Source organism: Globicephala melas, chromosome 9 (assembly GCF_963455315.2).
Source record: "Globicephala melas chromosome 9, mGloMel1.2, whole genome shotgun sequence".
NCBI lineage: Eukaryota > Metazoa > Chordata > Mammalia > Artiodactyla > Delphinidae > Globicephala > Globicephala melas.
In genome coordinates this window covers 48,002,958-48,025,919 of record NC_083322.1, presented here as the reverse complement: position 1 = coordinate 48,025,919, position 22,962 = coordinate 48,002,958, and the positions used below count along the sequence as shown (strand labels likewise).

The 22,962-nt window shown below is 39.8% G+C and overlaps 1 protein-coding gene across 2 annotated transcripts in view; it reads right to left on the bottom strand.

Moving 5' to 3' along the window:
- Positions 1 to 9,783, bottom strand: part of HIBADH (3-hydroxyisobutyrate dehydrogenase) — a 104,990-nt gene extending 95,207 nt beyond the window's left edge. Inside the window, exon 1 of one of the 2 annotated variants that reach the window (XM_030857412.3) lies at positions 9,591 to 9,783. In XM_030857412.3, coding sequence (XP_030713272.1) covers positions 9,591 to 9,681 — 91 coding nt within the window. In that variant the 5' untranslated portion in view covers positions 9,682 to 9,783. The remainder of the gene's footprint in view (positions 1 to 9,590) is intronic. The other variant, XM_070046331.1, reaches the window with a different exon arrangement.
- Between the last annotated feature and the right edge of the window lie 13,179 nt (positions 9,784 to 22,962).

The window sequence follows — 22,962 nt, the reverse complement described above, 5'->3', positions numbered from 1 at the left end:
TGTAAATATTCACTCAATATGAAGAAGTCATTGTGATTTTGATATTTTCTATCAAAAAAAACTTTTTAAAGATTAGTTTTAAACTAATGATCATTTAAAGATATCAACAATGTATAGGCAGACTAACTTCTGAGTATATAGTTCTCCAGGAAGCAATCATAAAATTTTAAGCATTCTCTCCTCTGCTTTCTATCTCTATAACATCCCCTTACTATTTTTAACAATAAACTTAATGTTATCATTTATTAAATACCTATTATATACTTTACCTGTTAAGTGAAGTATCCTAGATTCTCTTATCTATATTACCTTCTCTAATAATGTGTATTAAAAACTGAAAGTATTCAATAAAACCTGTATCTTGGACAAGGTCCAAGAATGGGAAAACGTTTTACCTTCCCACTTCCACATTTATAGAAACCATCCCCTCCAATGGTATAAAAAACAATCTTAATAAAAATGTTAAACCCAGAAGAATGTATTTCAACCAGAAGTCACCAGTTTATAAATGGGGTCCTAGGAGAGAGCAGGGGGACACTTCCATGGGCTTTCCATGGCCAGGGTAACAGTCTCGGGATCCTGAGATAACAACTCCGCGCACTTTCAGAGAAGGGGCATCTCCATTTACAGAAAAAGAAAATTGTTCTTAAAATGCTATATGCAGGGCTTCCCTGGTGGCACAGTGGTTAAGAATCCGCCTGCCAATGCAGGGGACATGGGTTCAAGCCCCGGTCCGGGAAGATCCCACATGCCTGCCGCAGAGCAACTAAGCCCATGAGCCACAACTACTGAGCCTGTGATCTAGAGCCCGCAAGCCACAACTACTGAAGCCCACATGCCTAGAGCCTGTGCTCCGCAATAAGAGAAGCTACCACAATGAGAAGCCTGCGCACTGCAACGAAGAGTAGCCCCTGCTTGCCGCAACTAGAGAAAGCCCGCACACGGCAACAAAGACCCAACACAGCCAAAAATAAATAAATGCACACACACACACAAAAAAAAAGCTGTATGCAGATTTTGTTTGATTTGATTTTCTTCCTTTTTACAAAAGGCTTTTTGAAATCACACTGGGGCATACAATTCAAGGTAATGCTTTTTGCAAGAGAGCAGACAGGCTTCGCATCACCATGAAAATAATATTAGACACGATTTCTCTATTTCTAGATTTAGAACTCCTCTCAAGTATTTACTGCATGAAGTACTATGACACAAGCAAGAGGTGGTCCTTGCCCTCCAAAAGTTCACAGTCTAGTGAGAGAACAAAGAGAAATAACTCCACTTGCCCATTTCCGTATCATTTCCCGGCTTTATTTTTCCTTTTTCTTTCAAGGACTCCAGTTTTAAAACTGTGTCGTGCACCAACTAATCACAGTCACCCTTTTTCAGATCCTCCCAACTAATGGATCCCTGCTCCTCCTTCAACTTAATCTCAATGTAATGAGATTTCCTAAAAGCAAGTGATTTGAAGCCCTAATGCTTAAGAAACAGAGGCCTTCTTGGGTCAGAAGCACATTTCATTCCTATGAACTCCATGACTGTCTCTAACATTTCTGTTGAAGAGGGTGTCATTCCTGTGCATCATCACCTTACCAGTGCTGAGTTTAACATGCTGGGTATGATAGGAGTCCTGTGCCTAACTTTCTGGTTCACAAGGGGTTTAATGACAGAGAAATGACACCTCACTGAATTTTTATTTTGATATTAAGCAGAATGAGAAGTATACTTTGTAAGAGAACTCTAGTACTAACAACTAGCATGCCTGACTACTGTGTTAAGCTTGAAAAGGTATAATTTAACTAAGAACATTAGAAACTAGGAATATTATTATTTAACTGCAGTTAATTTTAATAGGCAACTCACTCTAAGTCAAACACTTAACTATGGCAAGGTAGAACCATAATTCATTCACACATTCAACAAATATGAAGCAACTATCATATGTACCATGGCAGATGCCATCAAAGACACAAATGACATACAGTCCTTGCTTTCAACCAGCTTAAAACACAAGAGAACGACTATGTACACAGACACTAAAACATGAAAGTGAAGGATAAAGTATGAAAAATAATGCTGATACTAAAGAACTCATCTGGTTTGGGAACTTGAAAAAGCTAGCATTTGACCTGAGTATTCTAGGATGGGTATAGGCTTTCAAATGGAATCAGAGTAGGAACAAAGGGAGCTCCATATAGTAAAGGAATGAGTATGCACATGAGTATATGCAAGGAAATAGGAAAGCCAAGAAAAAAATGAATAATAGTAAAAGTTAATATTTGTGGCAATTTTACTACATGCCAGACACTATACTCAGTACTTTATAAATAGCACTGTCATCCCACCCCATCATTAAGCCTGTCTTCCAGCTCAGGTCCCTGACACTTGGTTAGTTTAAATAAAATGCCCAAGACTTTATAAGGTTGTAATGCCAAGATTCATATTCAGCCAATCTGACTCTAGGTTCTTCATTTTTAAGTGCCCTCCACTCTTCCTACAGGACGCACAAAGAAACAAAACAGCAAGATTAAGATTGAAAGAAAAAATGCAACCATAATGTGGAAGGCTGGGAAGTATGCTCTAAACAATTTGAGTGTATTTTGTAAGCAAGTGGTGGTACCCCAGACTGAATGTTTGTTTGGTCCTCCCAAAATTTCTATGTTGAAAAAATAATTCCCAGTGTGAGGGTATTTGGAGGTGGGGCCTTTGGGCAGTGATTAGATCATGAGGGGAGAACCCTCACGAACGGGACTAACGCCTTTACAAAAGAGGCCGCAGAGAGCTCCCTCATCCCCTTCCACCATGTGAGGACACAGTGAAAAGATGGCTGTCTTTGAACCAAGAAGTGGGCCCTCACCTGACACTAAATATGCCAGCACCTTTATTTTGGAATTCCCAGCCTCCAGAACTGTGAGAAATAGTTCTCTGCTGTTTATAAGCCACCCAGTCTATGGTATTTTGTTACAGCAGCCCAAACAGACTAAGACAGGTAGTTACTGAAAGGTTTGGGCAAGAGAAATGACCTGACCAAACCCATGCTTTAGGACAGAAATGAGGCAGCAGTGTACAATGGATGAACTAAAGGAAGAGCCTGGAGGCAAAAAGACCAACATAAAAGTGACTGTCTAGGTCTGTCTTAGTCCATTCCAGCTGCTGTAACAAATATACCATAGTATAGTTGTTATGATGACTTAAACAACAAGCATTTATTTCTTACAGTTCCGGAGGCTGGGAAGACCAAGATCAAGTAGGCAACAGATCCAGTATCTGGTGAGGGCTCACTTCCTGGCTTGCAGATGACCATTTTCTTGTATCTCTGGAGAGCAGAGAGAGAAGACAAGCTCTCCTTCCTGTTTTTAGGACACTAATCCCATTCATGAGGGCTCCACCCTCATAACCCAATTACTTCCCAAAGGCCCCACCTCCTAATACTACCACAGTGGGGATTAGGATTTCAACACATGAATTTTGGAGGGCTACAAACATTCAGTCCACAGTAAGGGCAGAGTTAATAAAGACTGGTGGCTATAGAAAAGACAGATATGAAAAATATTTCAAATACAGTAGTAAAAGGACAGAGTAATAGGTTGGATTATAATATAATTACAGAAGAAAAGGACAGTGACCTTAAAAACAAAGCAACAGAAACTATCCAAAACAAAACACAGAAAAAAGAATTTAAAAAATAAAAAGAACATTAGTGAGCAGTGAGACAGCTTCAACCAGCCAAACACATAGCGAAATTGGAGCCCTTAAATGAGAGGAGAGCAAAGTGGGGACAAGAAAAATATGTGAAGAACTAATGGGAAAAATTTCCAAATTTGATGAAAACCATAAACCCCATGCATCCAAGCTCAGTGAACCCCAACACAAGAAACATGAAGAAAACTATACCAAGACACATCATAATCAAAATGGCCAAAAGCAACTGGCAGAAAAAAGACATTATGTACAAAGGAACAAAGATAAGAATGAAGGCAGATTTCCTGTCAGAAACAAAGCCAGTGAGAAAACAGGAGAGCATCATCTTTAAAGAACTGAAACAAAAAACAACTGTCAAGATAGGAATCTATCTAGCCAGTGAAACTGTACAATTATAGATGTTTGAGTATGTAGAGAGGCATGAGGAAACTGATGGGGGAGGGGTGAATGCATACATTCACTGTCTTGATTGTGATGATGGTTTGATGGTTTCACAGGTATATACACGTCAAAACTCATCAAACTGTAAATGTTAAACAGGTGCAGTTTATTGTAAGTCAACTATATTGCAATAAAGCTGTTTTTAAAGAGTCAACATGTTTACAGAAAAAACAAACAAGAGAAGACATTTCTCAATCTAAAGATACTGAAGTGATATATCAACCGAATGCAACGTGTGAAGTTTGAATGGATCTGGATTTGGGTGTTGGGGGTGAAAGTCTTATGACATTCTAAGGAAAATTATGAAATTTTAAATATGAGCTGTATATTAGGATGATACCAGGGAAGTGCTAATTGTCTTAGGTAATGGTAATTTGGTTATGTAGGAGACAGTCCTTCTTAGGAGATTCACACTGAATCATTTAGGGTTTAAAGTGTCATAGTGTCTGCATTTTAATTTCAAATGATACAGGTGGGATATGAATATACTTGGAAAGAAATAAAGCAAATATGGCAAAAGGCTGGTTAACAACCTTTGACACTGAGCAAAGAGTACACAGATGTTCATGGCATTATTCTTTCAATACTTTGAAATTGTTCATAATAAAAGAAGGGGGAAAAACTTAGCACATCTCAAAAAAAAATCACAAACATGACAAAACACAAATAACTAGGAAGAACACTTGCAACACACGATAGAAATAGGGCTACTTTACTATATATGCAAATAACTTTAAAATCTGGAAGAAAAATGTAAATAATCCATTGTTTTAAAGTATGCCAAAATCACAAAATGACAGTTAACATAAAATATTTTTAAAAAACTTTGAAAAAATGCTCAACTTCTGTCATAACTAGAGTAATGCAAAACAAAGCAATGTAATACCATTTTCACCTATCAGCTGGACAAATGTGTTTCTTTGATAAACTCACACCTGGTTAGAAAGGACTGATAAAACATATACTCTCATACACTGTAGAATTGTATTTTATGTCATCCTTTTAGAGAGCAATTTGAAAAAAGGATCTACATTTGAATTTTATTATAAAATTTAAATTTAAAATGTACATACTCTTTGACCCAGTAATTCCATTTGCAGGAATTTATACTACACGTAAGGGGTCAGCACACTTTTTCTTAAAGGGTGAGGGGGTAAACAATTTCAGTTTGGGGCCACGAGGCCTCTGTCACAACTATTCAACTCATCCGCTATAGTTTTAAAACAGCCATACACAATATAAAAACAAGTGGCTGTGCTTGTTTTCCAATATAAGTTTATTTACAAAAACAGGGACCCAGCTATTGGGCCACAGTTTGCTGACCTCTACTACATATAAACTCTGAACAACACAAAAATATAGTTTACTATAGGAATGTTTGTAACAACAGAAACATTATAAATAACTAAATACACATTATTAACAGGGCACTTAATTTATAATAACTAAATATACATTAACAAGGTACTTGATATTTCATAGAAAATCAATACAATGAAATAGTATGTAATGTTCAAAAGAATGTGATATATCTATCTAAAAGTATAAGGAAAAAAATCTCCAGGACATGTTATTAAGTGAAAAAAAGCAAGACGCAGAGCATTATATATAATAACATACAGTATATGAGAAAAAAGAATACATATGCATTAAACGTTTTCAAGTTTCAGTAAGATGCTTAAGAAACAGCAGTTACAGCTAGAAAGTTGGACTGATGGGTCAGAGTTAGAGAAAAGACTCTTACTTTTCATTTTATAATCTTTTGAGTTTTTACCATGTGCATATAACTTTTATGACTACTTTTATAATAAATGAAATAAATAAACTGGCACACAGTGTTTAATAGTGTTATATGAATGAATTACTAACTAGAGAGAGCTTTCATCAAATGAGGATAAAAGTCAGTGCTGAAGCAAGAGTAAAGACAGTGATAAAGTGGATCCATCAAAGGTAATTTGTATTGCAGCAACCATTAAGCAAACGCTGCAGGTTGACTCTCCAATATCCTTTCCTCCCAGACCTATGGTGAAGTTCCAAATTACCTAAACCAATTATGGTACCTGCATCTCTCTGCAAATGACTGTTCACAGATTGGCAGCCCTAAGTAAAAGATTTAGAAAAATCTTTTTAAAAAATCTTTTGAGAAAAATCTGTGAAAAATCAGAGTATGTAATAGGAAATGAACTAGAGATTAAAGAAAAGATTGTATCTAATCAGCAAACTCTTGTGACTCTCCGTAACACTACTTAAGCGGCAGCCAGGAGGAAGAAGAAACTAGCCAGAAAATTTGGCAAAGTTAGTTTCTAAATATACAGATGTAAATTTACAGATTATGACCTTTTCTCCAATGGGACATGGACAAAGTTATCCATATCTTGGTAACATGGAGTGCCACCAAAAACCAGGAGACTCCAGGTTTCAAAATGCAAAAATTGGTAATAGGTTAATTATTTTACACTTCTAAAAGTTTTTTTTCTCTCATCAAAGTAATTCATTGTAGAAAACTGAAAAATACGAAAAAGTATAAAGTCATAAGGGAAAAAGTTAATCTTACTACACAAAAATAATCAGTTAGCATTTTGTATAGCCCTTCCAGTCTTCTGAATGCATTTTTTCATTATGAGACTCTATACTGCATACACACCTTTGTGTCCTACTTTATCACATATTATGTCATAAGCATTCTTTTTGCTTTAATGCTAAGAGTTACTAAACTAAGGGTAGTGACTTACTCTATAAAGGCCTTTATTATTTGGGTCAAGTTATTTTAGAAATACAGTTGACCCTTGAACCATGAGTGGGGTTGGGGCACTGACGCTCCTCACAAAATCCAAGTATAATTTACAGTTGGCCCTGCACAACCTGCTCCAAATCTGCAGGTTAAACCAACTGTAGTACAAATTTATTGAAAAAAATCCATGCATAAGCTGACCCATGCAGTTCAAACCCATTTTGTTCAAAGGTCAACTGTATTCTCCTTATGCAATTTCACAAGTTTAAGGTCAACTTTTGGTCCCCAGAACCATGTGCAGCTTTTCAGAGTTTCATGTGCAACCCTAGAAGCTAATGTAAAGAGGGAAAAAATGGCATATATTTGATTTATACAACGAGTTATGCTGTTTTGAAGGCAGAGTTCGTACACACACAAAGAGCCAATAATGAAAAAGAACTGTATTCTCATTTCTGTCTATAATGCTGGCTAATTTTCCCACTCCACTTTTGGTCAGGTGGTCGCTTTAAGATGATCCGTTACAAATTATTTTTCCTTGTACTTGTTAGTGAATCAAATGACTGTAGAGGGTCAACATCTTGTCATTTTTTTGTCTGTACAAAGAAGTCTGAAACTAAATTTAATTACCTTTTAAGATAAAACATAAAACTTACTTTTATTAAATGGTGATGAAATAGTAATGTATGAAAAAAATAGTAATGTATGTCTAGTTTAATAGTTCTCATTTTTCTATTTCCTTTTCAATGCTTTAAATATTTTAAAAGTAAGACATGCTATTACCAGCAACTTTTAGATGTCATTTTTTTCAAGCTGTAAATAACTGTATAGATCTTTATAATATTACCCTCCATATGATATAAACATCTTAAACATACCATGGAGACAAACATCCCACAGAATTCAGAACACTAAATAATGTTACTATTTGAACACAGTTCTTTCTCTTAATGTTCCTAGACTCCAAACTGGCACATAATTTTTCTTTTAAGACTCCAACATCAAAAAAGTTAACACTTTTGTAGTAAATTAAAATTAACAAAAATGTTTAAAACAATTCCACAGAGTAAAAACAATTATTGAAGCATTTTAAACAATCATCACACACACAAAAAAATTTTTTTAATTTGTCATAAATCTATATTCTTACAATGTATTTGGGTCAAAGAACAAGATCATATGCCAAAGTAGTCTACCAGCATTTCAAGGTAGGCCTTTCCAGTCTACAGAAGCACTTATTATAGTCACAGGCCTCAGACTCTTCTTCCATAAATTTTAAGAACTTTCCTGTAACTCTAAAAGGTACTTCAAGGGTTCATTAAAATACCGTTAGAACACCTTGTAAAACCACTAAACAGCACGTATGTCTTCCTTGACTAATCAAAACTGAAAGAATTGTGCATTCATGTGAAAACTGGTGCTACGTTTACTACTGCAGAAGAGTGATTTTTTTTAAGTATCTCCAGTGTAGGAGGCATTTTTTGTAGTTCAATACATGTAGCTCAAACAGTGGTTACACTCAAGTTTGGCAATTTCTGTGAGTTTGTATCTCATAACTGTGATTCTGTATCAGACATCTGTTCTCTCCCATCATATGGAGCTTTCCCTTTTAAAGCCAGAGAGGAAATTCACTCTTCTGCTTAGATTTTTACTGAGGGGGAGGAAGGGAAGCTGTTAAGAACTCAATTCCCAGCCTTTTTTTTTAAAGTAAAGATCAGAAAAAATTAATACCAAGGCTTTTTCAATCTCCCAAGTATGAGCGTGCTAAATAGTGCATTTTCAAAACTAAAAATTTTACAGGAAGACAATGGCAATTTCCCCACAAATCAACCTATTTTCCAATTAAAGAGGAATCCTGCTGTAGAAGAAAAGTGCAGGAATCATAAAGAATCAAGGACTACTTTCTAGATCCTGCTGTAATATCCTAATTCACTTATCCAAGGGGCTTTAGCTTCTTCCATCTGAAAAATGAAAGATTAGTTCTCTGTGGGTCTAAAAACTGCCTCTTCCTAAATCGATGGTTAGCTTCCATAACTTATAATGATATGAGGGGTGGGAGGGGACGGAAGCAGGATAGGTTCAGGCCACAATTTTGAGAACGTTGAAAGTATTCTGGTTAATAATTTGACAGAAGTGTCATCTTCAGGTAGCCCAGTTACAGAGAAGCGGTGGAAGCCCGCCTGGCCGGTCAAGGGTGACTTAAAACTTTGCTGGAAAGACTGATCACCTGATTCGTAAGACTTCACTTGTGTAAAAACATCAGAAACAATTAAGGTGATTAAAACAAAAATCAGGGCTGCGGCCGAAGAGCGCGCCCACCCGGGGCGCTGCAAGGCCAGCCAGCGCTGCAAGGCCAGGGGTCGCTGGGGTGGGTAAGGGGTAGTCCCTGGGGCTGGGCCCTCCAATTGTCCTCAAAGCCCTAACTCCAAAGAAGCAGGACTCGGACCCAAATACTCCTCTCTCTACCCCAAGCTCTTCCCATTCCTTCCTAAGTCCCAAAAGGACGCCGAACCCCATTCATCTACATCTGGGTGGGGAGAATGGGGGGAAGCACTAGTGGCGCGGGCCGCAGAAGAGGCCAGGCCTTGGAACCAGTCAAAATGTTGGGTTTTAAGCCCCGATCCAACCGCAGCGCCTCCGGTGAAAAGACCTCTTCAGCCATCAGGGAGCGCGAAGCGGGCGGCCGGAGGAGGGACTGGGGAAGAAGGCGCGAGGTCCTTACCCGCTGCAAGGCTGGCCACTGCCGGTTGCTGCCGGCGGCTCCAGTACCGGAGGCCGGAGGCGGCTCCACGGAGCCGTAAGGAGGCTGCCATGCTGCCCCCGCCCCGCCTCCCCACGGTGACCTCCGCGGCTCCCAGCTCACCCACTGACTGCTAGGGTGCGTGGTGCGGCGGGCGGGATAGGCTGCGGCGTGGGGCCGCATGCGCACGCGCTCTGCCGCTCGGGGCGGGCACCTACCCGCAAGGGGAGGAGCGCGGCCCCGAGAGGCGCGGCCCGGCGGGACATAGGACGTCAATCCCCTTACGGACAGGGAATCAGACCAATCAGAATTCCCACATCCTCCGCCCTTTGCGAACCACGAATAGGAGGCCTTCTCGGAGTAGCACATCCGGAGCCCTGGCCCCGCCCCCAAGTTCCTCCCTCATTTACAGACTGAGGGCTGGAGTCTCCTTGTTTACCAAAACGCAAAGGGTTTGTGGGAGGCGGCGGCTGTCACTCACGGCCGCCTCCTTGGAGCATCTGACCCTCAGAACCGCCCCCTTGGAGTGTTGTAACTGCATGTGTTGCTTCCTTGCAGTCAAGGGCATAACTTTGACTCGCGGCAGCTGCTGCAATAGTTAAGCAATGGCAGAAATTCCCAGTCTTTACAAGTACAGGGATCTACTTTTAACCTCAGTAAAACGTGGGTCTCTTGATGTTAGCATTTGTATTTTTAGTGTCTGTTCGTTGAGAAACATTCACAGAAATCTACCATGAATGCAATGTGTTTAAAATTATTTGATTTTATTTTACCCAAAAGTTTCTCCATGAACTTGAAAAATTGTAGGAAAACAACTTAATATTGTTTTCTTTGAAGGATAGAATTGCTAGAAACTTGCACTCTCTATTCCAGTATATATTCCTCTAATGTTTGAAAATCCTGCATCCATTTCATAAGTAAAAACTAAAGGTAAATGAAAATGCAGAAGGTAATGTATATGTATGTGTGTCAGAGAGAAGGAGACATTCATTTCTTGTATCTGTGCTTGGTGTACATATTTGAATCTTTGAACCTTTGGGCGATAGTTAGTGGGGTTCTCATCCTCTCTGAGCCCATGAAAGGGTTGGGAGCCATGGGCACACCAAAGAAAGACTTGCAGTTTTTACGGAAAGGTAGTACAGGAGGAAAGAGTGAGGAGTGGCTAGGGCAATAGGAACCACTCCCCTGAATTCATTTTATTTATTCACGTGCCTAGGTTGTTCTTAACCTTTTAATCTGAGTAGCAGAATCAACAGAGTTGACTTTAACCTTTTTTAACCTCTGCCCAGTCACTCACAGGTGTTGAAAGTACCTTAAGGAATTGGACAATTTCCAAGGAGGCTCTCTCAGTGTTCTTGACATGCTAGCAATGTTTCCAAAAACTGGTTCAGAGTGCAAGATCCGCATTTGTAACTGATAGAGAAACAATTTCCTTCTTTGCCTTTCTCTCCACCCTAACCCTCTACTCCACACAAACCAAAACCGGAGGAAAGGAGGAAGACAAGGAAGAAAAAAGTATTTCAGGTACTGGGGACAGTCTCCTAGATTTGGGTCCCTGCCCAAATCTATTTATTGCTTTCTGGAGCATTTCCTACCTGATCCTCTCTTCCTGGTTTATTGAGTTTTAGCTGGAATAGACCTCCTGCAACCAATAAATATAGCCCTACAGGTTTCTATAATTAACTGCTGAAATGCTGTCTGCCTTTCAACTATGTGAACCTACATAGCAGAGCTATTTACAACACAGGCCGACATATCAATTGATCTCCCAGCTCCTAAGGTTTATATCCCTATCCTCTTGAGATTTTATATCCGATCAAGTGGTTTTTGTCATTTTTATTGTGAGCTACTGTTTTTGTTTCTCTAGGTTGTGTATAGGTTGTTTATATATTCTCGAAAATGAATATTTCTTTACAAAAGTCTGCCTCTTATGAACAGCATTCTCCTAGGACTGGAAGGGGAGAGAAGAAGGAACTCAGAAAGTAGAGGAAGCAGAGATAAAGCTGCACATGAGGCCTTTTCAATTTGCTTTTCTTAAAAAACAAAACAAAACAAAACAAAACAAAACAGATGTGCTGGCTTTGAAAAGGGAGTGAGCAGCATTGAAAGTTTGATGATTTTGGCTCAACTAGGACCAGGGGATACAATTTCTCCATATTCCTACATCATGTGTTTTAAATATCTCCTCATGGTAGCCCTATATTGATTCATAAATTAAGGCTCTAAGATTTTCATAAAAGTTTTCTCATAAGTATTATGATTTTTTTAAGTAACTGTTACTATTTGAAGATGCTTACAGATCTTATTGGATCTGAAAAGGCAGTTACTCCTTACGGCTGGCTTTAGTTGATTGCCTTCCTGATGTCTTTGTTGGAAAGGCCCTGTAACTTCTCCCTAAGTCACTGCCAAGTAGTTTTGCTTGAAATTGTGTTTCAATGCATTATAGGCTCTTTACTTCTGCTTCTGGGAAGAAGTAGTGGATATATTTTTCTCTGTTCCTCCCACTAAGTACAACAAAACTCTGGACATTATATCTGAAATAAACATAATGAAACTGAGTCCCTCTAAAACCAAATTCCCTTAGTAAGTCTATGATTAATCTCTCTATGCAAACCTTTATTCCCTTTCTTGTCCCACCCCTGTACCCCTCAAGATTGAGGAGTATCAAAGAAAAAGGGGGGGGACTTCCCTGGTGGCACAGTGGTTAGGAATCCGCCTGCCAATGCAGGGGACAGGGGTTTGATCCCTGGTGTGGGAGGATCCCACATGCCATGGAGCCACTAAGCCCGTGCGCCACAATTACTGAGCCCGCGAGCCACAACTACTGAAGCCCACGCACCTAGAGCCCGAGCTCGGCAACAAGAGAAGCCACCGCAATGAGAAGCCCGTGCACCACGTCGAAGCATAGCCCCTGCTCGCCACAACTAGAGAAAGCCCGTGTGCTGCAGCAAAGATGCAAAGCAGCCAGAAATAAATAAATATAAATAAATTTATAAGATAAAGATACAAATAAATAAATAAAAATAAATTTAAATAAAAAGAAAAAGGGGGGTTTGAAACTGATCAGGACCCTGAGGGGCCTTCCCAGGTACAAAAGCCCCTCTATGTCTTCCATTTCTTGTTTGTAGGAAAAAAGGCTTTAGTCTCCTAGGCCTTTCCTGTGTTCCAAAGAGCAGGCTCAAGCAGTTAATGATTAGGACCGTAGAATCACGGGACTCCCTCCTAAAGGGATATAGATAACAATCTGATGCATACCTTTAAGTTGCTCTACAGACGCTGAGACCTTCACCCAGGTGGAGGATGGTGACTACACCCTGACGGCAAGCAGGTAGACCCCAGACTGGTTGGGATCAGAAAGCTGAGATTCCCAAAACATCATCTTGTTATTTCACCACCAACTGATCAGAAGAAGCTGATCATGCGTTCTACAGCCCTCTACCCTAACTGTCTTTAAAAACCCTTGCCTGAAAGCCATTGAGAAGCTCAAGTCTTTCTGAGCATGAGCTGCCCATTCTACTTGCTTGGCACCCTGCAGATAAACCCTCACTTTTGCTGCAAACACCCACCCAAGTCAGAGTTTGGCTTTCCGCACTGTGGGCACACAAGCCCTTGCTCTGTAACAATAAGAAGATTCTGAAAGGTGGAGAAAAGAAGGCATATCAGCTAGAGACCACAGGGTCCAAAGAGGAACACAGAGGTAAGTTATTGGGTTTTCATTTAGCCTTTTAGATCACATACTAGGTACTGGAGAACCCAAAAACCGTAAACCCAAAATTGCTAAGAGGCACAAACCAAAATGCCCCAGGAAAAGGCTACTCTCTTTAGCCAACGGACCAAAAAGGGGCAGCCTAGCAAGACAGATAACCTTCAGAAAATAATCACACTACTGTAGACAAACACTGCATAATAAAAGCCTGTGGCCCCACTCCCACCCATGCCGGCAAAGGCCAAGTGAGGAGCCCGCTTCCACACGCTAAAGGCCATGAGACACCTCAACATCCTAACGCCTCAGTCCCCCTACACCTCAGTCCCACTGGTGTGGTATCAGAGAAGGCCACGTAAAGAGCCAGGACTTTTCCCATTTCTGGATGGTAACAAGTACCTAACCACACATACTCCCCACACCCCTGTCCCCAAGGTGTCACTGGAGACCACATGGGGAGCCTGGACTTCCACCCCCAACTGACAGCAATGAGGTACCCCTCCCTTTCCTGGCTAGGGTGGAGTCAGAGTGGCCTAGCGGAGAGGCTGGACTTCCTCCACTACCCTCCCCACCATGGTGTCAGTGGAGGCCACGTGGGGAATGCTCCTACCCCTCTTAGCTAGGGATGCGTCAGTGGAAGCCCAGTGAGGAGTTGAAACTGCCACTCCCACCCGCCAGTAATGAGGAGGCCCACCCCCACCCCATAGGTGTCAACAGAGGCAAAATAGGGAGCCTAGACTTCTATCCCCACCTGGCATTAACAAAGACAGTGCCGTGGGACTTCCCTGGTTGTCTGGTAGGTAAGACTCCACTCTGCCAATGCAGGGGGCCCAGGTTTGATCCCTGGTTGGGGAACTAGATGCCTCATGCATGCCTCAACTAAGAGTCCGCAGGCTACAACTAAGAAGTTTGCAGGCAGCAACTAAGAAGCCCGCATGCCGCAGCTAAAGATCCCACATGCCGCAACTAAGACCCAGTGCAGCCTAAATAAATAAATAAAGACAATGCCCTCCTCCATGCTCTTGCCAGAGCAGTGTCAGAAAAAGCCAGCTGAAAGAGGGGATTAAAATAAGATCCAGAGTGCCATAATATCTAAAACATCCAGGTTTCAATCAAAATCATTCATCATGGGCTTCCCTGGTGGCGCAGTGGTTGAGAGTCCGCCTGCCGATGCAGGGGACACGGGTTCGTGCCCTGGTCCGGGAAGATCCCACGTGCCACGGAGCGGCTGGGCCCGTGAGCCATGGCTGCTGAGCCTGCGCGTCCAGAGCCTGTGCTCCGCAACGGGAGAGGTCACAACAATGAGAGGCCCACGTACCGCCAAAAAAATAAAAATAAAAAAATCATTCATCATACCAAGAACCAGGAGTTGTGTAAACTAATGAAAAGGAAAATGTCAATACAAAGGTGACACAAAAGTTAAAATTATCTGACAAATGTTTTAAAGCAGCCATCAGAAAAATACTGTGATGAGCGGTTAGAACACACTTAAAACAAATGGAAAAAAAAATAGTCTCAGCAAAGAAATAGAGGATGTAACAAAGAAATAAATGGAAATTTTAGAATTGAAGACTGTAATAACTGAAAAAAAAAATAAAACAGTGAACAGGAAGCTAGAACAATAGAAATTACCCAATCTCAACAACAGAGAGAAAATAGACGGAAAAAAACCCCAAAAAACAAAACAAACAAAAAAACATGGCCTCGGGTGAACGTGACAACAAAAGATCTAACATTCATATCCTCAGTATCTGGGAAAGAGAGGAAAAAAGACTTTCCCAACAAGGCCCATGCTATCTAATCATTTTTACATCTGTCCCCAAGCTATTATTCTTTTTCACTCACCTCCACGATAAAATGATACTATCTCCCTTGCCAGATCCTCTGAACTCCCAGGCTCTCTCTCTCTCTCTCTCTCTCTCTCTCTCTCTCTCCCCCTTTCTTTTCCACCACAAGTTCTGGTATCCATTCTCTACCCCCTACTCTTTAGGACTCAGTTCTAAGTGACCTTCCTCGTACAAACTCCCAGTTATAAAATATTTCACAGGTATGAAATGTGCAGTGTGGGGAATATAGTCAATAACAGACCTTATGGTGACAGATGGTAACTAGATTTATCATGGTGATCATTTTGAAATGTATAGAAATATAGGATCACTATACTGCACACCAGAAACTAACATAGTGCTGTAGGTCAATTATGCTTCTAAAACAAAGTCATAGAAAAAGAGATCAGATTCGTGGTTACCAGAGGCAGGGGGTGGGGGGTCAGGGGAATTGGATGAAGGTAGTCAAAGGCATAAACTTCCAGTTATAAGATAAATAAGTACTAGGGATGTAATGCACATCTTGATAAATATAATTAACCCTACTGTATGATATATATGAAAGTTATTGAGAGTTAATCCTGAGTTCTCCTCACAAGGAAAAAAATTTTTTTTCTTTTTCTTCTATTTTGTATCTATATTAGATGATGGATGTTCACTAAACTTACTGTGGTCATCATTTCATGATGTATATAAGTCAGATCATTATGCTGTACACCTTAACCTTATACAGTGCTGTACGTCAATTATATCTCAATAAAACTGGAAGGAAAAAAATAAATTAATGACCTTCCTCAAGAAATTTTTTTTGGGGGGTGGGGTAACGGACAATAAGCAAGCAGTCAAGAAAATGATCGAGGGACTTCCCTGGTGGTCCAGTGGTTAAGAATCCACCTTGCAATGCAGGGAACTACGATCCCACATGCCGCGGGGCAACTAAGCCCTCAGGACACAACTACTGAGCTCCTGCGCCACAACTAGAGAGAAGCCCACGCACCACAAGGAAGAGTCCACATGCCGCAACAAAAAGATCCCGTGTGCTGCAACGAAGACCTGATGCAGCCAAAAAATAAAATAAACATTAAAAAAAAAGAAGAAAATGACAAAGTTTGGTTAAGAAACTATATCTAAAGGTACTTTCAAAAATCGTACCAGTTAGCATCAGGTTTAGCTGAATGAAACAGAAAGGCAAATGATAGCAGTCTGGTTTATCGTCACATAAAAGAAGTCTACATGTAGACAAACGAGGGTCATTATGGCAGCTCTGAGTTGTCAAAAACCCAGGCTCCTCTTTTTGTTTTACTATCTAGCACTGGTTTCTAGCTTCATGATTACTTCACCATCCATGGTAGCTGCTGGTGATCACAGATAACAAAAAAGGAGGAGAAAAGGTAAAGGAAAGGGACATGCAGTGGACTGTCCTCATTTTCAGAATTCTTCCTTGTAAGTCCCACCCAACAATTTCCCTTCCCCACTGGCCAGAACTTAGTCACTTAGCCATTCTTAGCTGCAAAGAAAGATTAGAAATGTAGTCTTTTAGCTGAGTGGGGCAGGGCAGGGGTTCAGGGGTGGAGGGAGGTGGAAGGAGAATGGATTTGGAAAGACAATGACCAATCTTTGCCACAGGCAGTTTCAAAAATATTTTGGAATATAAAACATTGATAAAATAATCGAATTGTTTCCCAAATTGAGAGCATATCTAAATACATACTGTTACATTTGTTTAAATGGATTAGAGGGGCTTCCCTGGTGGCGCAATGGTTAAGAATCCTCCTGCCAATGCGGGGGACATGGGTTCCATCCCTGGTCTGGGAAGACCCCACATGCCACAGAGCAACTAAGCACGTGCACCACGACTACTGAGCCTGCACTCTAGAGCCCAGGAGCCACAACTACTGAAGCCGGCGTGCCTAGAGCCCGTGCTCCGCAACAAGAGAAGCCACCACAATGGGGGGCCCGCGCACTGCAACAAAGAGTAACCCCCACTTACCACAACTAGAGAAAGCCTGTGTGCGGCAGTAAAGACCCAACACAGCCAAAAATAAATAAATTTATAAAAAATAAATAAGTAAATAAATGGATTAGAGTTTGTTACATATATACATATTTATCAATATGTATATGTATACACAGGTTAGTATATACATATACAACTCCTTGTTCTGGCATCTGAGAGGGCCTAGAAACAATGATATTCCAGTAGCAAAGAGCATACCTAGTATTTTGTGTTTTCCAGCTACATGTCTACCTTTGACTGTGGTGGTCAATAACTATCAAACCTTATAAATATGGACTACACAAGGTTATTGAATAAATTTAATTACAAAGGTAGGTACTATTTTTTTTTTTTAACTCAAAGAAGGATGAAAAGCTACAGAGTAACAACAATGGCTGTCAACCTCAGACAGTGATGGAGCAAATTAATACATGAACACGACTCTAGACAGGTTACTAAACTGGAGCTCCAAGCAAAATATGGTCCCTAAAATGTACTACAGTGCTTTTTTTTTAATTTAGTTTTTAAATGAAGTATAGTTGATTTACAATGTTGTGTTAATTTCTGCTGTACAGCATAGTGACTCAGTTATACACATACGTACATCCTTTTTTATATTCTTTTCCATTATGGTTTACCCCAAGATATTGAATATAGTTCCCTGTGCTATCAGTAGGACCTTGTTGTTTATCTATTCTATGTGTAATAGTTTTTTGTTGTTGTTGTTTTTTTGCGGTACGCGGGCCTCTCACTGTTGTGGCTTCTCCCGTTGCAGAGCACAGGCTCCGGACGCGCAGGCTCAGCGGCCATGGCTCACGGGCCCAGCCTCTCCGCGGCATGTGGGATCTTCCCGGACCGGGGCACGAACCCGTGTCCCCTGCATCGGCAGGCGGACCCTCAACCACTGCGCCACCAGGGAAGCCCTATGTGTAATAGTTTGCATCTACTAACCCCAAACTCCCAGTCCATCCCTCCCCCACACCCCTCCCCTTTGGCAACCACAAGTCTGTTCTCTATGTCTGTGAGTCTGATTCTGTACAGTGCTTTTAAAAACTGGCATCAGAATACCTTTGAACAAGTCATGCATTCACCAATATTCACGTCATATGCTTATATAACCCACTGGCCCTTTTGTGATTGAGGATGCAGCACATCACCTTTGTTCTATATCCAATATATCAATTATAACAAAAATAACAGCAGTTTTCGGTTTTACTTTTGTTTATTTAGTTTTGCTTAAGGCTATAATTACCAGAGACCCATGACATAATTTTGGTAGCCTTTGGTCACTCTGTTTCCTAGTCAGATTATTTCTGTATGGTCCAGTTCATCTACGAAGATCATAAAGCCATGGTTTGGAGTCCCAAATGCATGTTAGAACTTTTCCAAAATACCAAAGCCCAGGCCTCATCCAAAAGCAATTTCTGGGGTGAGTCATTGGGCAATTGGATTTAGTTTTTTAATTTTCTCAAATAATTCTGCTGCAGAATGAGTAGTGAGAGTGGCTGCCATATAAGGTAAAACTATCTTAAAACATGAGAGATGCTCAGGAACTAGTCATGCTGGCAAGGACAGTGGGCATACGGAGAAAGAGACAGGTAGGAGAGATATCTGGGAGGCAAAATTGATAGTACCAGTTACTTCCAGAAGTTGAAGGAGACTTGAAAGAGAAGAAATAATCGATGTAGACTCCTAGGTTTTTGGCTTGGGTGACTGGGTAGATGAAAGTGCAATTTCCCAAAACGGAGAACTGGGTTATATTGCGTTTGAACTGGACGTGTCCAGGGCAGTTGGCCAGATGGAGAGTTGAAGTTAGGCGTGTATATTTGGAAGTCATGGGCTAATAGATGATAATGAAAGTCATGGGTGTAGATGGGGTCCCTCCAAACATTTCTACAGTGGATAAAACTCCAGAGAACACTCTAGGGTATGGGTGGAAGAATTAGAGCATATAAAGACCAAGAGGGAGAGTCCAGAGAGGGAGGGAAATGAGGACAGAATGATGTCAGAGAAGTTAAAGTAGGAGAACAGTTCAAAGAAGGAATATTTCCAGTGCCAGTTCTTATCAAGTGAGGGGTAAGATAAGCACAGAAAAGTCTTTGAAGGCTTTTGCAACTAAGAATTACTGTTGCCTTTAGTAAAGGAGAGCAGGTGCAGTGAAATGGTGGGACCAGATCACAATAGATCGAGGAGAGAATGACAAATGGCAAAATGGACAAACAGAGACAATGAATATTGTCTTTTTCTTCCCCCCCCCCCCAGGAAACTTGGCCTGTGAAGGAAAGGAGAAATTAGCAGGAAGTAAATTCAAGGGAGTTTTTAATTTGTTTTCATTTTTTTTCTTTTATTGAAGTATAGTTGCTCTACAATATTATATAAGTTTCAGGTATACAACATAGTGATTTACAATTTTTCCAGGTTATACTCCATTTATAGTTATTATAAAATATTGGCTATATTCCCTGTGTTATATGATATATCCTTAGCTTATTTTAGATCTAGTAGTTTGTATTTCGTGATATCCTGACTTCTAAAGTGTCCCTCCCCACTTCCCTCACCCCACTGGTAACCACTAGTTTGTTCTCTATATCTGTGAGTCTGCTTTTTTGTTATATTCACTAGTGTGTTGCATTTTTTAGATTCCACATATAAGTGATATCATAACGTTTTGTCTTTCTTCCTCTGACCTATTTCACTTAGCATAATGCCCTCCAAAGCCATCCATGTTGCTGCAAGTGGCAAAGAGATTTAAAGAGAAAAGAGATTTGAGTATATTTAAATGCTTAGGGGGAAGTCAATAGTGAGGCTGAGTTGAAGGAGGGGAGCTGATGCAAGACATCTTTGGAGGTTATTACTGAACAATCCCCAGGATTCTTCCTCCTTAATTCATTTAACTTAAAGAAAAATACTTCCCCATTTAGTTTGTACATGTAAGACCTATAGTCAGAGAGAAAGCACATAGAGAGCTTCAGTTAATAAAGCAGTGGGTTTTCTTTCCAGCAACTCCACAAATTTGGAATGATACCAAAATATAAGCATAGTTATATATAATAATTTTTTAAGTACAGGTCAAGGCAGGAACACACAAACATCCAAGATGACTATTTGGCAGCAAGAATTTTAGAGAAAGAAAGTTGCTGTAACTTTTTCTCCTATTACTGAGTCAGACTTCCTCTGTATATGGGTAACAGTTCACTTAGAGTTTGAATCAGAGGGAGAAACTAGTTAATACGTCTTGTTATCTCATGGTTCCCCTTTTCTAGTACCAGATGATATGGAAATAACCAGTAAGTTCAACTGAAGCCGTGGATTAATTAATGACCTTCTGCTTCAAGTACTCATCCCTTAATGAATCTTGACATGCAGTAGTAGCATTCTGTGTGCTCTTAAGCACGTTTCTTCTTCAGATCTCCGTATAACTTTGATCAAAGCACATATTGAGAATATGTTTATCCATTGCTCCAATTTTTTTGAAAAGCACTTTGAAAAACTTTTTAAAAAACCACACCCTTTGACCCAAAGGATACAACCCTAAAAATCGATCAAAAAGAAATAATGGTAGATATAGAGAGAGGTGTTCACAGAAGTGCTATGCATAAAAGAGGAAAACAATTCCAATGTACAAAAGGAAGGAATAGATTAATGCATTCTGTTACATGTACACTGCAGAACACTGGCCCCCAATGTCTGTTCTTCCCTTCTTCCAGAATAATAGAATTTCTAGCTAAAAATATGGTTAGTCAGCATTTTTTTTTCAGATTATATTCCATTATAGGTTATTACAAGATATTGAAAATAATTCCCTGTGCTATACAGTATATCCTTGTTGCTTATCTATTTTATCTATCGTAGTTTGTATCTGTTAATCCCACATTCCTAATTTGTCCCTCTTCCCCTCCTTCTCCCCTTCGGTAACCATAAGTTTGTTTTCTACATCTGTGAGAATGTTTCTATTTTGCATATAGAATCATTTGTATTATTTTTTAGTTTCCACATATAAGTGATACCACAAAGCGTTTGTCTTTGACTAGTTTCACTAAGCATAATATTCTCTAGGTCCATCCATGTTGCTGCAACTTCTGTCTTTTTCAAAGTCACTGTTGTTTTGAGATTTGTGTCACTTGCAGATAAACCTAATTCTAACTAGAATAACATCTAGTGATAACTAGAATACATCTATGAATGTTTATGAAAACATTTAAAATATTGTTTCCTAAGAATTTTTAGTACTATAGTTTAAGAAAAGTCTCATAATATAATGTTAAGTGAAAAAAATCAGGACACAAAACTGTTATTGCAATATTTTATAATTTTGTATTTTATTAAATGTATACATATATGCATAGGGGAAAAAAGTAGGATTATAGATATTTTTTCTTCTCTCTGCTTTTCTTCACCTTCTCTACCTCATTGTACACAAAACTCAATTCCAGACAAACCAAAGGCTTATATATGGAAGGCAAAACTTTAAAGTTATTAGAAGAAAATATGAGGGAGTTCCCTGGCTGTCTAGTGGTTAGGACTCTGCGCTTTCAGCACGGCCATAAAGAAAAAAAAAGAAAATATAGAAGGATATCTTCATGACTTTGGGATAAGGAAGAATTTTTAAACAAGTTACAAAAGCACAAACAATAAAGAAAAGTATTAATATACTCAACAGCATTATAATTAAGAACATCTGTTCATCAAAAGATACCAAAAAGAAAATGAAAAAACAAGCCACTGGGAAAAGATATTTGCAACATGTAAAACCACCAAAGTACATTTTTAGAAATTCCACAAGGCAACGTGAAACATAAGCAGCTAATAGAACAGAAAAAGGTGAAAATTATAAACAGGCATTTTATTAATAATCGTGGAATGCATATTAAATCATAATGAAGAGAGGAACAACAGGAACTTTCTTACACAGCTAGAAGGAGTGTCAATTAGTCAATGACATTGGAAAATTATTTGATATTACTTAGTAAAGTTGCACAAACTTGGTACTTCCACTCTTAAATATTTAGTTTAGAGAAAAGCATTTATATGTTCATTAGGAGCCCTCCTAAGACCACAGCACCATTGTTCCAAATGGCAAAAAACTGGAAACAACCCAACAGAACAGGTAAATATGCTGTGGTCTGGGCATAAAATGGAAAGTCATTACAGCGGTGAGAATGAATGGAAGATAGCTGTTCTTGTCAACACGCATGACCCTCAAAAGCAATGTAGAGAGAGACACAAAAGAATAGATAACTTTATATAGAGCTCAAACAGGCAGAACAGAAAGTGTTTCTTTTTATGAATATATACACAGGTAATAAAGCTATATGAAAGCAAAAGAATGATTAACACAGATTTCAGGGTAGAGGTTACCTCTGATTGGGAGGAAGGGGAGGCAGAGGTGACTGGGAGGTACACAGGGACTGGCCAAACTATTAGCAAAGTGCTATTTATTAAGATTCATGATAGATACCAGTATTCATTTTATTATTATGCTTTAAACAATAATAAGGTTATTGTTATGTTGTTATATATATATATCGTACACTCTTTTGTAGGTATATTTTGTAATTTAAAAGAGTTTTAAAAAGGAACAACTCGGGGCTTCTCTGGTGGCGCAGTGGTTGAAAGTCCGCCTGCCGATGCAGGGGACATGGGTTCGTGCCCCGGTCTGGGAAGATACCACATGCCGCGGACCGGCTGGGCCCATGAGCCATGGCCGCTGAGCCTGCACGTCCAGAGCCTGTGCTCCGCAACGGGAGAGGCCACAGCAGTGAGAGGCCCGCGTACCGCAAACAAAAAGGAACAACTTGAGCTAATTTTTAAAAACTAAGCCACAAGACC